The sequence below is a fragment of the Balaenoptera physalus genome, assembly GCF_965194825.1.
Source record: "Balaenoptera physalus genome assembly, chromosome: 10".
Taxonomy (NCBI): domain Eukaryota; kingdom Metazoa; phylum Chordata; class Mammalia; order Artiodactyla; family Balaenopteridae; genus Balaenoptera; species Balaenoptera physalus.
In genome coordinates, this window is record NC_138889.1 from 16519432 (window position 1) to 16536997 (window position 17566).

Sequence of the window (17566 nt, forward strand, 5' to 3'; positions counted from 1 at the left end):
TACATTTCTTTAGGGCTTTCAAGTTTACAAAGTATTTCCTATACTTGATCTAATTTGAGCTATGTAATTGTACTCTGGAATTGGTATTGACACTAGCATTTATCATTTTGCCAATGAAGCTTAAGAAGCTGAAGTTTAAAGAAATTAGTTGACATGCCTAAAGCCACACAGGTAATAAGTGACCAAGTTAGTACTCAAATTCAGTGTCTGCTCTACTACACCACACCGCTGCAAAGAAAGGGCAGTGTAAACAAACCACTTCCTCTGCTTTTCCAGTGTCCACAGTGTTTCCTGTGAGCAACTTGGATCCGTTCTCCCCTCCACCTCCACATCATGGCAAAAGATTTTTACTCAAGCCTTACCGGAGCTGGCTTCCGATAGTGGATGCTGGTGAAATAGCTAACCATGCTGTCAGCCGCATTGTGTCTCAGTGCTTAGAAATAAATCATGGAACATTTTAACTACTTAGAAAGAGCTAATATTTATAACATGATATACGTTAACACGGAAGTTTGAAGACTCATAGAACGCCAACATAATTATCCTAAATGTGGTCACTATTTAATCCTGGACAAGTAATTCCCTAAGTAGGAATAACATTTTTTGTAAGATTAAGTACAGGAAATGACAAACAACCCAATCTAGGAAATGAGTAGACGGTTGCTGTGTTACTAGTGTGATCTCTCTGCCCTCAGGGACATACGTGTGCTCGGCCTTGCCTACCAGCGTAGGCCTGAATCCCAAGGCCCTTCGAGACTGCTGTCAGAAGGATAAAGGCACGGGAGAAAATGAATGCATAAGATGGTTTAGTCTTCTCTCAGCTTAGACTTCCTTCAAGTACCAAAAAGTTTCGAGTTCACGTAAAGGAAACCTAGAGTCTGTCCCTGAGTTCTTTTTGCTGATTACACCTCTAGTTTCTAGGCATAATTGCACCTCGTTAGACCTACAGTTAATTCTTTATATGGAGGCTGGAGCCAGCCGCTTTCCAGCCTGTCAGGTCAGCCATTACTGTGCTACAGATAATAATGTAGTTGAGGGAAGTCCTAAAACACAAGATCCTTTTTTTCTCAGGCTGTTGTCATAGACTTGAACTGAATTTATCCATTTTTCTGCCAGAAGGATCCAGAAACTCCAGCAGAGCTGGTGTCGTTTTTCAAATGAGCATTTGGGTGGCCGAGTGGGGAAGGCCTCATGGTCCAGCTTCTTCTAGCCAAGTTGAATTCCAGAGCATCTACAGCTGTGTGGGAGGCCATGCTACACAAATGGATACAGTTAAAGAATTCTAAGCATCTCTTTATTGTCAGTAATGTGTGGAATGAAGTGTCCTCCCAATTAGTGGATATTTCTAGGCCTAGTCTTGTTCGTATGATACAACCTTCCCTTCGTGGACATCCCGAGATATACTAAAGACATACTTTCAAGTTGCAATGACAGTGGTATAAATTTAAGAGGATTTATTCAAGGGGGATCGATATTATACTACCTAGTTCAATAGCTATGCATGTGTCTTCCTCTCCTCTTCCCTAGAACGCAAACTCCTTTATATCAGAACTGTGTTTCACACACACATCATCACCCTCCCATAAGCCTTAAGAGCAACTGGTATGGCGTAAATATTCAGTAAATTTTTTTTAATGAAAAATTGAATCATCACTTACCTATAGACTCTTCCATCAGACTCTTGCATTTTATTATTAAAGTGATAGGTAACTCACTGATGATCTGAATTATTAATTGGTTTTACATACATTTGTTATATACAGTATTATGTAAATGACCAGATCAAGTGATTTCTAGTTTTTAAAAGGGTTTGATCTACGATAGAGTTGGCTTTCAGTGTCTCAAGTAAAATACATTTGGTCTAGGCAAGTGTTTTTGGATTAAACTTCTCAGAGCATCCCAGAGAGCAGTTAGGTAAAACTCTGAGCCTAAATTGTAAAAGGATTCAAAGTTGAACCTTGCTGTTTTTTTGAGTTTCTGCAGAAGGTGAGACCTGACGTGGCCACATATGTTAGCAGTTGCTTTCTCTGAGTTCCAGTCCCACTTACGGAAGCCAACAACGTAAAGTTTTTGAGCACCAAGCTCAGTCACTACCAGTATATATATATATATATTTTTTTAAATTGTATTTATTTATTTATTTATGGCTCTGTTGGGTCTTCGTTTCTGTGCGAGGGCTTTCTCTAGTTGTGGCAAGTGGGGGCCACTCTTCATCGCGGTGCGCGGGCCTTTCACTATTGGCCTCTCTTGTTGCGGAGCACAGGCTCCAGATGCGCAGGCTCAGTAGTTGTGGCTCACGGGCCTAGTTGCTCCGCGGCATGTGGGATCTTCCCAGACCAGGGCTCGAACCCGTGTCCCCTGCATTGGCAGGCAGATTTTCAACCACTGCGCCACCAGGGAAGCCCTACCAGTATATTTTTAAAAACCATCAGAGGCCTACTTCTTAAAGCCTAGTTTGTCTTATTCACCACTTATATCACCTGCTAGCAGATATAGTAAGATCAGTCATTTATTGGGTTGGCCAAAAAGTTCGTTTGGGTTTTTTGGTAACATCTTATGGAAAAACCCGAACGAACTTTTTGGCCAGCCCAATATTTAACTGAAGGAAAATTAATTTACAGTGAAAAAAATGCATTGAGGCAAGTATATAGAGATCTCTTGTGGACAGTATTTTTGAGTCTTTATTGATTAAACTTCAGTGTGACTTAATTAATTGTAATACTGCATAAGCATTTTATCCCTGGGAATGCAAGACCCAGGCTTACATTATGCTTCTGACGGAGACTACCGTGCAGCTACTGCCAAAAAGCTTCTACTTAGATGCAAACGATTCTGCCCTCATTGGCCTACTCATCAAGAACCACACAGCAAGCGGGATTGGGACAGGAGATTAAAGTAACTCGCCCGTCAGTCTCCGTATACTAAGGAGCTCAGAGTCCTCAAAGCAGTTCTCTCATACTTTTTTAAGGTATACTCAGCCGCTAGAGAGACAACCTGTGTAGTGCTTTCGTGTTAGTGAGTGCAGAAATCCACATGATGTCAGGAATGAGGCTAGGGCTACCTCAGAGTTAAGCAAGCCTCCCCTGACCAGCTCTGCCGTGATTTTACCTAATATGATAGAAAACCAGGGGGTAAATATGGGCACTGCCCTATCTCTTACTACCCTTTTCAAGCACACTGTCTCCTAGCTTCAGCAACCCTACAGAGGAAAATAGAGTAAGGGAAGAAGTTCTAGATGGAAGGACTCCAGAGATTTGAATAGTAGCTAACATCCATTGAACACTTTCTTGGTACCAGACATTGTTGCATTAACCTATTTAATATTTAAAACAACCCTATGAGGTAGGCTGCTATTGTCATTTGATAGACAAGACAGTTGAGGCATGGTAAGGATAAGTAACACACCCAGAATCACACAGCTGGGAAGTGGCAGAGCTGAGATGTGAGCCCGTGCACTCTGGCTTCAGAAGCCACCTAACTGTCTTCGATTGTACTTTAATTCTCAGTGAGTACATATCTCACAGGTTATTCCCAGTATCCAGAGAGTCCTGGAATGGATATCTTTGCCCATCTGCATCTGGATTATTTTTGGAAAAAAGTGTTAGTATCAAGGACTATGTATTGGACTCTGATGTAAAACTGAACCCGAGTTTTCTTCCACTATAATGATCGCTGTTAGGACTTAAAATATATTTGAATAATAAGGTAGTGTAAGTGAGGACTTAAAATATATTTGAATAATAAGGTAGTGTAAGTGACAAATTTTTATTTAAAAAATGTGAACTGCAAATTGGACAGCCTCTAGTATAACAGTGTGGCATGTCAGGGGCTTTTCAAGGTCAAGGCTGCAGGTAAATGTGGTCATCCCCAGCCTTTAAGCCAACGTCTCCGAATTTCTAAATCTTAATTCTGGCAAGATCACAGCCACCTTGAAAATAAGCAAAGTTCAAGAAATAGATGTTAGTTTTCTAATAAATGGATATCTATGGGTCAAACACTTGTTTTCTCCTTAGTCTATCTCAGGTTGATAAACTGTTAAAATGGAAGTTTTAGCCTCTCAGCCTAACTTTATGGATTCCTAATAGAAGCTTTTCTTATCTGCGCCATCATTATTTGCTAAATTGTGCCAAGCCATCTCCCTTTGGCCTCTGTTCAACCATAGAAAGTGTCTCACAGGATTTGGTTGTAAGGAACTTTATTTCTATTCCAGAACATTCTGATAATAATTTGCAGAAACCAGTGGTGGTAGAATTTGTATTTAAATCACTCTCTACTTCCTTGTCTGATCTCTTGCTGTTGGGCTATCCTTGTAGGAATTTTACGGAATGCTTTGGTACTGGGACTCCCATTTTTCTTTCCCCGAAAGAACTAAAAGCAAATGGCTTCAAAACAAGACATTTTTTTCCTCAGTGTCACTTCTTTTAGAGGAGCTGATCTCAGTGCTTGTTTATTATGAGTCAAATCTTATCACGACCAACGTTATTACAGATTAAGTTCCATTAGAGTTAGTTCCAAGATTGTGTATTTTCTTTCATTGTATAAAACTGAGGTATTGACTATCACTTTAAAGTTAGAAATACAAGTTAGAAATGTTTATGCATTTCTATTGTGTAACAGTAAAGTATCAAAATTAATTTCTATAGAGTAAAAATCTTCTAATACCTACAGTACCATTGTTCTAGCAATATCCAGTATAACAAAATTTCATTGTAACAACAACAAAAACCCTGTATTTTGTATGATTTTACTTAACATTTATGCGATCTCTCAATGCAGGTATATGACAGTGCATTCAGTGTATGTTCTTTATACATAGAAATGTCAAATTTTAAGACCATTTGTCTACTTTGTTTAGATTTTAAAATAGTTGCTATGTAAGATAGATTTGACCTTAGCTGACAGCTGACAATGACAGGGTTTCCTTGGGCATGTTAAAAAATATCATTTCTAGGACTTAGTCCACAAGCAGAGTGAGGGTTCCTAACTCCGGCCATCTTCATACCGAAAGAAGGTATCTTGGCAAAAACACCTATGATTTCTTATTGATCTTTTAAATTATTTCTGTAGCGATCATGACATTGCAAGATAGCACACTCTTTTAGCCATGATTATGACAGGATCAGGACATTATGACAGACTTCTTCTTTTCTTTTTTTCTTTTGGAAAAGGCAGATAGCATTAAAGAGGAGCTCTGAGTCACAAACATTTGTAAGTCCAGAACACAGATTCTTATCAAAGCCATGGTGCTCCATCCAGAGATTGTCATTGCAGACCAGTCATCCGTCTTGTTCTGTTTGTCTGCTGTAATAGTGTCAGTTCTCCCCCAGACTGGTACCTGAGCTGGCCAAAGTGGATAGCAGAATCAGACAGTATTTCACATGGTATTCTTGTTCTGAAAAGTGTTAAGACTTTAGTGCCATGTAACTTTTTTAAAAAAAAAAATATGAAGTTAATTCATTTTTCAGGGAAACAGACATTTTAGCCAATTTATTTGTGTTTCTTTTTTGGATTTTTGAGATTTGAGAAAAATAGTGCTCTCTTTGAAATTTGAATTGCTCAGGAGAATTAAACCTTATTAAGAAGTTTGTTAAAGTTATTGAAAATAAAGAGCTCTTGGGCTACATGTTTTGGCATTACCTTTGAACACACCTAGTATTGACTGGAAAGAGGCCGTGAGAAATCACACCATACCCTCTTCCAAGGACCTGTAAGAAGCATGAATTTCCTGGGTGACTGCTTCTTCCTCGCGTTCTTCCCATGCCTCCTGGCACACAGATGTCTTCTGCTCCCCCAGCTCCAAGCAGTTTTATGTGGTCAGAAAGAATCTGTGACTCAGTTCCTTTCAGACCACTCCTCTGCCCACAGAGCTGAACGTGGTTGCTTTGCATGTCCCATACTTTGGCCACACTTGAAGGGCTTAAGGGACAGTTGGCGTTTCCTCCATCATGGGATCAGCCTGCAGACTCTGAGGGCCAGTCCCTGAATTTTTGCCTGCCCCTTCTGCCTGTGATCCCTTGACTGGGGAAGCCTGTCGTTGCCAGCCTTCCATCCCAGTCCCCGTCACCACGCAACAACCGGAGTATATAAACCAAGCTCACTCTTCTGTAGCGCACTTCAGCCTCCCCGTCGTGTCCCCGCCTTCTCAGTTCACCTTAATGCAACTTGCCATTCCCCGTAACACTGTTTTCCAGCTGTTCATAGCCTTCTGACAATGAAGTTATCACCTAGCCCACTTTCTATGAACTTGGCTTATAGGTGACTCTATCGTGATAGAACCTGTGGTGACTACATGGCATTTGATCTGTTGGAAGAGGAGTGAAATTGATTTGATATGTTTTTATAAAGATACTCTAGCTGCTACCTAATACATCAACAATTAATTTAGGTATTATATGGGTTAAAAACTCTGGCTTTGGCATAACACTGACCAGAATTTGTATCCTGGTTTTGCCTCTTATTATCTGGTCAAGTTTCTTAACTTACTAGATTGTTAATTTCTTTACTTGTGAAATATTTATAATACTAATAAGGATTAGTGTGTGAATTAAATGCTTAAATTAACTTAAAGGGTTAATTTATTTTAATTAGCACTCTGCCTAGCTCTTATACAGTGCTCGGTAAATGTTAGTAATTATTATTAAATAATATTTTTGAATGAATTGCTCTATTAATCTTTCATTCCCTCCTTCCATGTGTTTTCCACTCTTTTCTTTCTCTCACCTTCACTCTCTTAAGAGGCTAAGGATACATTTTAATACTTTCAGACACATCCACAGGGTTTATGGAGAAGATTTATCTGCCAAGAGCTGTTTTGGTTTGTTGTACCATAACCTAGACACTATGGCTAGGCCACATGCAGACGTCTCCTCACGTGGTAATCTGATTTACATATTATTCTGTGCAGCCTCAGAAAAGATCAGTGAGTAAGTACCCTCTGTGTGAATGAGACAGAGAACTCTAAAACTGCAAGGGGAGGCCTTGGAAATCATCTGATTCAGGCTTTTGCCCCCAAACAGTGCCACATCTTAATCTTCTGTAAAATGATAGTTGGCTGCTTCTTCTAGCTTGAAGCATGGAGAATGCCTAGTCTATCGTGGGTTCTTGGAATCAGATTATTAAAGTTGTAAGAAGGAATTGTAGCAGTCACCTAGTCCCGTGTTTCTTTCAACTGGCATTACTGAGAACCTGTTACATACCGTGTGCTATGTGGGCCCTGGGGACACAGAGCTCAGTGAGATGTTCAAGGATCCCAAGTCTTCTTCACACCTAATACTGGGGGCCCTTCTAACGACATCTCAAATGCCAGCCTCTGATTAGACATTTCTCGTGACAATAAGGATACTATTTCAGGTCAAATTGTTCCCTTTTCATAGTTACATGGTTTTTGGAGTTGGAGGAGACCAAAGAGTTCATCCTATTCAGTTGCTTCTGGACTTAATTTTTTTCTTTTTTCTTTTTGTTTTTTAAAGGGGGTGGTTGTTTATTTTTTTTTTTTAATAAATTTATTTATTTTTGGCTGCGTTGGGTATTCGTTGCTGTGCGCGGGCTTTCTCTAGTTGTGGCGAGCGGGGGCTACTCTTCATTGCGGTGCGTGGGCTTCTCATTGAGGTGGCTTCTCTTGTTGCAGAACACAGGCTCTAGGTGAGTGGGCTTCAGTAGTTGTGGCACGTGGGCTCAGTAGTAGTTGTGGTGCACGGGCTTAGTGGCTCCGTGGCATGTGGGATCTTCCTGGACCAGGGCTCGAACCCGTGTCCCCTGCATTGGCAGGCGGATTCATTTTTTTTTTTTTAATTTTTAAATTTTATTTAATTTATTTTTTTATACAATAGGTTCTTATTAGTCATCAGTTTTATACACATCAGTGTATACATGTCAATCCCAATCGCCCAATTCATCACACCACCACCCCTGGCAGGCGGATTCTTAACCACTGCGCCACCAGGGAAGTCCCTGGACTTAATTTTTAAAATGAAACCTTACTCAGAATACTAATGTATAAAATAAATAAAATTAGCTGTGCTCCAGGTATGGCCCTGCCTACTTGACTGCCCCCCTCACTTCCCTAAGGGGCCCCTCCTTAGATCCCTAGGACCTTGATCAAGTACTTTGGATCAACTCTAATAATCAGAAAGATTTCTCCTAAATTGAACTTGTTACTTCTAATTATTCCAAATTCAGGGCCCTGGAGCAGCAAAATATAAATGCACATTGTCTTCTGTATAAATATCTTTCAGATACTTGAAGAACACCCAGTGTGCCCCTTCCTGCCTACACCTTCTCTTCTCCAAGATAAATCAGCCTCATGACCTTTACCCTGTCTTCGGGGGACATGTTTTCAAAGTTTTAGTCAGGAACTTCTTTCTTAAGCTATTCTATTTATTTCTTCTATCTTGGAAACTAGAGACAGAGCTTCTATTAATTATCTTGGGTGAATTTGAAGTTGGTTTTTAACTCCCCTTCTTCATCCTTTATTTTTTTCTCCTTCGGGCTGAATGGTTTCAGCCTCTTAGAGAAAGCTGTTTATTATTAAGGTCAAAAAAGAGAAAAAGGTGTTAAAGACCCAGCCTCAGATGGAATTACAACTTGAGATGGCAGTCTGAACTTAATTCCCGTTTCAGGACCCTGCCCATACGTCAGCCCTCTCTCCACAAAGTCATCCAAATGCCTGTCAGCGCCGCGGGGCAGGGCCTGAGCTGGGCATCCTCTTGTCACCGCTCTGGTGGCATCAGGTTTCGCGGGGCCACAGCGATTTTCACTGCAGAGGCCACTTGGCGCTTGCGAGGAGCAGAGGAGAGCAGCTCTGAAGGGAGCCCCCTCGGGCACACGCAGAGCCGAGGGTTCCTGCACTGCCCCAAGTGCTTCAGTTCTATTCAGTAGCAAAGGTCTGCCCTTTGAGAGGGAACAAGCGATGGGGACATTTTTGACATTAAAATAGAGTTCTCTTTGGCATCTGGGAAAGTTGATGTTGTTGTACTCTTTGATCTGAGGCCCCATTTTCTTTCCACTCATTTCAATTGACTGTCCAGTGGTTAATTGTGTTATTAGATTTGAAAGCATTTATTTCCTTTGTTTTCACCGTCTTTCCATGTTTTATGTAGAATGGTACTTTCCAGTCTAGTTTGAATATAATTTCCTGAGCTATATGTGACACTTAGGAAACATGAGTTGATAATAATACCCTGGCTTTCCTCATTTTGTCATATTTTACCATCTGTGCAACATATGAAGAGTGTTAGATTTCTGCTCCTTTGGGCGCTGGATGTTATATAGGGCACACAGATAAGAGCTTGTATCCGTTAGGTGTTGCCACCGCAACAAGGAGTTCTCAGCCTGGGACCTGTAGACGCCTGGGGAATCTGTGACAGGCTCTGGGGGCTCCTTGAATAGACTAAAACTACACGCAAATTTTTGTGTATAAATTCTTGTTCATATTTTTCTGGAGATTTTTCAAAGCATCTGAAACCAAATAATGGTTAAGGATGATAATAGAGGCTTCAAGATCCTGATATTGAACCGGATACATCTTCTAATCAGAACTTATTACAGTGGTGTTAATTTTTGTTATTGTCGTTTTTAATAAAATGCCTTGAAAATTCTGTTTTAAAGTGAGCCTGTAACTAAACATCATTCTGCCTCGGTCATCTGATTCAGAGCTAATGTGGATACGTTCATGCACTAGATGCTGTATGGAAACCAAAAGAAAACAGTAGAGTGCCATCTAGAGGGCCTAACAATAATTTCCCAGCTTTGGAATCAGGCCCAGGCTTTCTCCCTACACGGGGGTCTTTAGTTTTAGTAACTTTCTAAATCAAGAACACTTTTTTCCTCTCAAGTAATTGCACACCATAAAGATGTGTGGCAATGATATTTATCATCTACATAGAGGCTACAATTGTGGCATCTAGCCTTGCTACTCTGGAGACATAATTTTAATAAAAGCTTAATGTTGTAGATGGCGTTTATTTTATAGGGATATAGGAACTACAGCCTTTGAGATCCACACTGCATTTGAATATGCTTTTGATCATAAAGCAAGAACAAATTGATGATTCCCGTAATATCAGTTTGATATAGGGATATATTGCTTTGTTGTATTTTCGTTTAAAGTTAGAATAAATTAAAAATTAAGAGTAATTTGTCTTAATGACTCTTTGTATTCCTTTCACGATGGTGATACAGAATGACGTTTGCCAAACGGTGCAGAAATTGTGGGGTTTCAGAGTTGAATTTACTCTGGAAAAACATACCTAATGATTTGTATCCATGTGAAAGTGTGCAAGAGCAGAGCTCTCAAGTCCCAGCTCTGCCCTTTAGGTTGCAGTGGCTGATTATGTTAATTGTTTCTTCTTTTATAAATGGGGCTGAAAACAGTATCTAACATAGGGTTGTTGTGAAGATTAAATGAAACAGAGTTGGTAAGCACAGTGCCTTGTATATGAAAAGTCTTTTAACTTATTAAAGTCTCTTTAATTTATTATTGTTATTGTTATTATCACTGGCCAGTTTTATTTTCAGGACAGCTGGAGTAAAACAGAAACAGACAATTTTGTATCTTACAGAGAATTTTATAGTTTTAAAAAGCATTTCCACAGATACAATCTTGTTTGACTAGAGTTTCAATAAATATTTATTCATTCACGTATTCAGCAGCTGTTTATTCAGCTCCTATTAGGTGTAATAATCATCTTTGGCATTGCAGGTTTGGTGCTGGAAACAGCAATAAGAAAGACATGGACCTTACCTGGGTGGGGGAGGAGTTAGACGATAAGCAGTAAATAAACAAGGTGATTTCACAAAGAAGTCATTAGCGTGAAGAAAATCAGTGTGATGTAATAGAGAGCAACTGGAAGCCTACTTGAGGTGGATGAGGCGGCCAGGGAAGATCTTTCTCAGAAAGTGACATTTAAGCCCTTTCCCAAATGACAAGGAACCAGCCAAGTGAAGGGTCGGGAGCGGCTGTCCCGACTGAGGAAAACAGCGCGTGTAAATGCTGTTGGAGGGGGTGAGTGATGCACGCACACAGACTAGAAAGAAGGCCCGTGTGCTGGAGCTCGGGAAAGTCAAAGGACCTTGGACTTTGTTCTGCGGGTTCTGGGTGAGATAGGGTGTGGATCAGAGCAACAACCTAAGAGTCAGACTGTCTGGTTTGAAATCTGACCTATTATGTGGTCTTCGACAAGCTTCTTGACTTCCCTGCACCTAATTTTTACCCTCTCCGAAACGAGAATGATAGTTCCTTCCTCCTAGGATTGCTGTGAGGATTGAATGAGATAAAAATAATTGTGTAAAGTGCTCAGAAGAGTATCTTAATACTGCTGTTTCTATCATCATCACCACCTTCATCCTCAAAACCCCCAATTTACAGATGAGAAAACTTAGAAATAAGAGGGTGGTTTTGAAATCAGAATATAGGCGTCTTGATTTTGAAACCGTCATTCTTTTTGCAATATATTCTGTAGCATGAGCTCCCCGAGAGAGACATCTCTTGATCTGAATCTCTTTAGCTCAGAGCCCAGTTGTATGCACCTGCGAATGTTTAAACAACGCAGAGAAGATGATCAGTAAGGCCAGCAGAGACCCAGTGTGTGGTAGGGAGGCATCCTGTGCCTGTGCCTTTCTCCCCACACCTGGAACCATCAGAACATCTAATTCCTTGAGTTTTGATGAGTGCTTTGGACCCTAAGCTGAAAGCCTTAGTATGCACATAGGAATGAATAGAGGAGGGAGGAACTATTTTGAGGACCTTGTAAGATAACTGAATCTCTTCAGAAGGACATTCAAAACTCTTCGTTAATTGCCTTAAATGAGGTCGTACATAATATAAATAAATGAAATCCAGGGATTATCCCCAGATTTTTTCTGATCTGACTTTTAGTGAAGGTATTAATTAACCAGACTACCAGACTTGAATTTCTCTTTCCTCCACCTCTTTCTGCCTTTGCCCAGTCTCTCCTGCAGTAAGCAAGGACATAGGTAAGGATCACAAAGCAAGAGAAACAAATTAGAAGTCAGGAGCTTGAAAATCTGCCTGCTCACCTTGCCTCTAGTTCCTCAGCCCCAGCGGTGCTTCCCTCACCGACCTTGACGCAGGCTCTGTGTCTGTTGCAGAATGTGAGCACTTGATCCGCCACATGCTGGTGTTAGACCCCAACAAGCGCCTCTCCATGGAGCAGATCTGCAAGCACAAGTGGATGAAGCTCGGGGACGCTGATCCCAGCTTTGACAGGGTGAGCTGGGCACCACTCGCCCCAGGGAACTCCTCTTAGGGCTACCGCAGTCTCTTCTGCATGAGATTGTAATCAGGCCAGGAGCTGAAAAGGCGGGCCTAGGTACAAACTGTTGTGTAATCCTAAAGCAAGTGAAGCCAGCAAGAAGGAATTCTAAACCAGCTGAGTTGTTGGAGAACAGTGATACCAGTTCCCTGCTGCTTGTCCTCAAATCAGAGTCCCTTCCTGGCTCTTGGGGCCATGCAGCCTCCTCCCACGGGGTTGTTTCCCTCCTCTTAGCGTGCTCAGTCCAGTGGCTCCCGTAGCATTCCTTTATTTGAACCCCTGTAGCCATCCCGGGTACCCCAAGGAGCTCAGGAAAATAGTGGCCTTACGATCTTATCTGCTCCTAGTTGAGTACCCAGGGCTTTCTTGCTTAGGCTTTGTCTGAGGCCAAAAATATCCCAAGCTAGGCAGCATGGAACAGCTTGTTCATTATATATGATATGCCATCTTGACATGGTTAATTGGGAGTTAGATAGCTTGCCTTTTTTTGTTACAGTTAATAGCTGAATGCCAGCAGCTGAAGGAAGAAAGACAGATGGACCCCCTAAATGAGGATGTCCTCTTAGCCATGGAGGACATGGGACTGGACAAAGAGCGGACACTACAGGTATCTGTAAACGAGTGGAGGACAAGGTGGGGTGTAGCTGTACTCCCTCTGTCCTGCCTTTTCCATTATTCCTCTTTCCTGGGAACTTGGATCTTTTTGTTTTCCTCCCGTTCTTCTTCCTCTGCCCCTGTCTGGGCCTTGGAAAGAAGGCGCTTTGGTTTTCTACTGTTACTATTAAAAGGGTTTTGGTCATTGACATGCCGTATCACCCAGGTTTTTTGCTCTTTCCCCTTTTCTCTTGGTAGTCATTAAGATCAGATGCCTATGATCACTATAGTGCAATCTACAGCCTGCTGTGTGATCGGCATAAGAGACATAAAACTCTGCGTGTCGGAGTACCTCCTACCATGCCCCGAGCCATGACCTTTCAAGCACCAGTCAACATCCAGGTGGGCAATAACTCCAGTGACCAGATTCGGGACAAGTAAGATGGAGGGGGGTTGGTTAGCCATTACTCACTAACTCTAGGTCACGAGAGTTCCTATTCTTCCGTACCTCTGTCCCCTCCCGGCTGTCATCTCTTGCTCTGTCAGAGGTCAAGCAAAGAACTGAACCTTTCTTTGACAGAGAGGATGGAAGAGTGTCCCAGTACTTGGGAGGGACAACAATAGTTGAATTTTTTTTTTTTTTTAAAGAAACAGCAAATCATTGAGAGAGACTGTCCTCTCTAAAGAATGCTTCCTGGTAGCTTCTAAGGGCAGAGGAACCAAAGACTCAGAGGTAGAAACATAGAGTTTAGCAATCAAGAATGCTTTGCAAGCCTATCATTATTTCCCTCCGGTACCGAAGGAATGTGTGTATATGTGCGTACTGCTTTCCAGGCGGAGCAGGCTGGTACCACTGTGAACATCAGCGTTCCCCAGGTGCAGCTCATCAACCCAGAGAATCAAATCGTGGAGGCAAGTAGCAACCTCTGATAGCTGTCGGCTGAAACTACTTTCTTGCCCATAGTCTTGCTGCCTTTCCTTATTTCTTATTTCTAATTTGATTGTGTTTCTCTCCTCCTCAGCCGGATGGGACGGTGAACTTGGACAGTGACGAGGGTGAAGAGCCTTCCCCTGAAGCGCTGGTCCGCTATTTGTCGATGAGGAGGCACACAGTGGGCGTGGCCGACCCACGGTGAGTATCTGCCCGATTAACACCCAGGCAGAGAACTCCCACTGACTTTGAGTTCCTACCGTGGCACATTTTCCCTACTTCACCGTATCTCCCAGATGAGATCTAATCCAGTGGCCAAGACATGTTTTTAACCCAGTTCAGGGCCCCTGGTAGATGAGACTGGATTTGACTAAAAATCACAGCGCTGTCCCTCGTGGATGGTGGGCTGAAAGCCACCATCGTGCCAGGTAATCACAGTACTTTGGTGAAGAGCATAGCATGTCTTTTCCCACAAAGATTAAGGTCTTCTGATCTAAGCCACGTAAAGGTACCCCTGAAAATTCATCCGAGTTTGACAGCCTTTAGAGATGTTGTTTGCCATATATTCTAATGCAAGACTCATCTAAGAAGTGAGGACAAATAGTATGATATAATTTGTAAATGTTAAAAATTAAGTAAACAAAAATCCAAAACCACGCCAAATAAGGACCAGCTTCCCCAGGTGTTTCCCAAAAACAGTCCTTCAGTGTGTCCCCTGCTGCCCTCACGCTGGGGAAGTGGACTGAAGACCAGCTCTCCCGGTTTTGTTCTGCACTTGGAGATTCTCACCACTGAAATAGCCACCCCTGTTCTCTGGCTATTTCTTGTACTGAGGAGGGAAGAAAAGGGTGTGGCCGGGGCTCTCCTGAGAGCTCAGCTAGGGGCAAAGCTAGGGTTCTTTTTTCTCTGAGTTCTCAATTTCCAAAAAAGCCTCCCCTGCCTGCTGGTTTGCTTGCTTCACGTTTCTCATTCTCAGCCTACGATCAAACAGGCAATAGGGGAATGTTCTGGCTCCAGAGACTGCGTCAGCTGCAAAGGGGTGGAGTCCTGTGTCGCGCTGTTAGTGGAAAGAGCTCTTATTTTAAAGTGTGCGGTAAACCCCACCATCGGAGCTCGACAGATCCACGCTTATCTGCCCATCAGCACTGACGGCACCGATTGCATTCTTTCCCTGGTGAATCAGTTGCTACTTCGGGCAGCCATTGTTTTAGTGGATGGCCTGTGTCCTCCAGAAACTTGCCATTCACCTCCAGGCCTTGGAAACCTGAACTGGACTGGGGCCAGCGTTTCCTCTTGGCTCAGAGCTGTTGGTTTTATGTGAGTGGTCCGTGAAGAATGGCGATCCCCAGCCCCAGATAGTAAAGTGGCGGAGCGCCAGGTTCCACACGCTTCTACTCGCTCTGGGATCGTAGAGGGAAATACAAATTTAGGAGGAAAGTAGAAAAATAAAACAAAATAAATTGTGCCGAACTTAGCAGTTTCATCAGTTTGGGGATATAGGTTGTGAGTGAGAATCGTAACCGAACTTCTCTGTCATCCTGTTTCCCATCAGCACGGAGGTTATGGAAGATCTGCAGAAGCTGCTGCCTGGCTTTCCTGGAGTCAACCCGCAGGCTCCATTCCTGCAGGTGGCCCCTAACATGAACTTCATGCACAACCTGTTGCCCATGCAAAATCTGCAGCCAGCTGGGCAGCTGGAGTACAAGGTACCCGGAAACGGGAGAGGGCTTGCCCCCAAGGATGCACATCAGAGCTCCCTTTGAGAGACTTGAAGGGACTGTCCCCAGGATTTAAGGGTGTCCTTATAGGGAAGGATGATTTCTCTTGCAAAGCAGCTCGGGTGAGAGGGAAGATTTCTCTACTCTACGTCACCATCGTAGGATCCCTTAGTTTCGGTAGATTAGAGTGCCGCTGTTTTCTCTCCGCCTTTCCCCCCACCTCACCAATCTGTCCCTTCCCACTCTACTGACAGGAGCAGTCCCTGTTACAGCCGCCCACCCTGCAGCTGCTGAACGGAATGGGCCCCCTTGGCCGAAGGGCATCAGATGGAGGCGCCAACATCCAACTGCATGCCCAGCAGCTGCTAAAGCGCCCACGGGGACCCTCCCCTCTTGTCACCATGACACCAGTGAGTTGCAGCATGAAGCCCAACTTGCTTTCTCAGAGGCCTTTGATAAAGAGGTTGTAGAACCCAGAGTCTCCAACCTAAATGTCTGAATTTCTCCTTTCCCTCAATGTATGATGCTCAGTGTCATTCCCATTTTCTTCAGGCTGGTAGAATTTTCCAGAGTTAATTTTTGGTTAACTTCTTCACTTAACCAAATAGTTTCCACACTGCAGCCTGCTTCTGGAGGCCTCATCCTCAGGGGGCTACTTATAGATACTTGCATAAAGGGCGGCTGCAGCCTCAAGGGCGGGTGGGCGGGGAGCATTAGCCTCAGGCCTGGCCTTCCTGCAGATAACGTTTCCCTGCCAGAGGGCAGCGGAAGCTAACAGTTTTCTCTGGACTTAACTGCTTTTTAGACTGGTTTCCAAAATTACATTCTCACCAACCCTTCCTCCTTTGATTAACAGTACCTCACACTTTTGGTACAACCTGAATCACTTGATTATTTGGCTTTCACAAGCTCAAACCTGACAGTTGGTATCTCTCAATCCCAATTTTTTTTTTTATATGATGGTTACATTCAAAGATTCTTTTCTTCCGCTGGGTTCTGTTTATTTCTGATTATTTTTCTGTCGTAGGTAAATTCATTCATTCATTCCTTCATTCATTTATTCATTCATTTAGTCTCATACTACCTTAAGATTGGGTGCTAATTATATCCATAGCCCTTACTGGGTGCTTTAGGGCAGTGCTTCTTAATGTATCTCTAGTTGAGGACCTTTTTTTCCCCTTCAGTCCATCCATCAGGGATAAATACCTTTGTAAAATAAAATGAAAGTGAATTATTAGAGAAGTAAAACTTTTTAAATATATGAACTGCTGCAAGGCTAAATTTTATTTGATTCAACAGAAAAAAATTACTCCGTTAAGTTGCTGTAAAGGTTTGTAAATCTTACTCTCTATTTCTTTACCTACCTTATTTTGGATTGGTAACGAAACAGTCTGTGGACTGGCATGGGTCCACGGGCCACACTTTCAGTAACACTGCTGTCGGGAAAGGGAAAGAATTTATATTCACGGTTCCTGGCCTCACTGAGCTTATAATATGGGACAATAAGATCCACATATGTGAAGTATTGGAATAACAGTAAAAGGCCCTATGTGATTAAGTACCAGAGTGAAGACCATGGACTTGTAGATGGCAGAGGCACTCAGAGAAGGGCAAGTTCAATGTAGGTTATGAAGGATCAGGAACAGCTTTATGGGAGGTGCAGTGACTTACTCTGTCCACTGTAACTGTTTTTACCAAGGTCACGAACAAGCTTTTGTTGGTAAATCCACTGGACATTTTTAATCTTTATCTCTTTGGACCTCCCAACTGTATTAGTCACTGCTGACCATTTTTCTCCTTGAAATATTGTCTTCTTTTACCCATTCTCCTTGCTTTTTGTTTTCCACCTGCCTCTCCTTTTCAGATTCCCTTTCTTCCTTTTCCTTGAAGTAGGTGAAACCCAGAGTTCTATCTGAGGCCCTGTTTCCATCTCATTTTCCATGCTCTCTCTGAGTGATCTTGTCCACTTCTCTAATTTCAGTTACTGAGTGATTCTCCAGCCCAGAATGCTCTTCTGAGTTCTGTACTTCTGTATACATGACTACCGACTG

At 42.5% G+C, this 17566-nt stretch overlaps 1 protein-coding gene and 1 long non-coding RNA gene across 9 annotated transcripts in view; both read left to right on the forward strand.

Annotated features, from left to right (window-relative positions):
* Nucleotides 1-17566, forward strand: part of SIK3 (SIK family kinase 3) — a 249758-nt gene that overhangs the window by 204893 nt on the left and 27299 nt on the right. For 7 of the 8 annotated variants that reach the window (XM_082411039.1, XM_082411038.1, XM_082411041.1 and 4 more), the window contains exons 7-13: nucleotides 12109-12227; nucleotides 12769-12879; nucleotides 13125-13268; nucleotides 13701-13778; nucleotides 13889-13998; nucleotides 15350-15503; nucleotides 15770-15925. In XM_082411039.1, the coding sequence (XP_082267165.1) occupies nucleotides 12109-12227; nucleotides 12769-12879; nucleotides 13125-13268; nucleotides 13701-13778; nucleotides 13889-13998; nucleotides 15350-15503; nucleotides 15770-15925 (872 nt within the window). Of the gene's footprint in view, nucleotides 1-12108; nucleotides 12228-12768; nucleotides 12880-13124; nucleotides 13269-13514; nucleotides 13653-13700; nucleotides 13779-13888; nucleotides 13999-15349; nucleotides 15504-15769; nucleotides 15926-17566 lie in introns of those variants that run through there. The other variant, XM_082411045.1, reaches the window with a different exon arrangement.
* Nucleotides 2411-5428, forward strand: LOC309637123. Its single transcript, XR_014250425.1, has 2 exons — nucleotides 2411-3705; nucleotides 3746-5428. It is a non-coding gene; the product is annotated as an uncharacterized lncRNA (long non-coding RNA).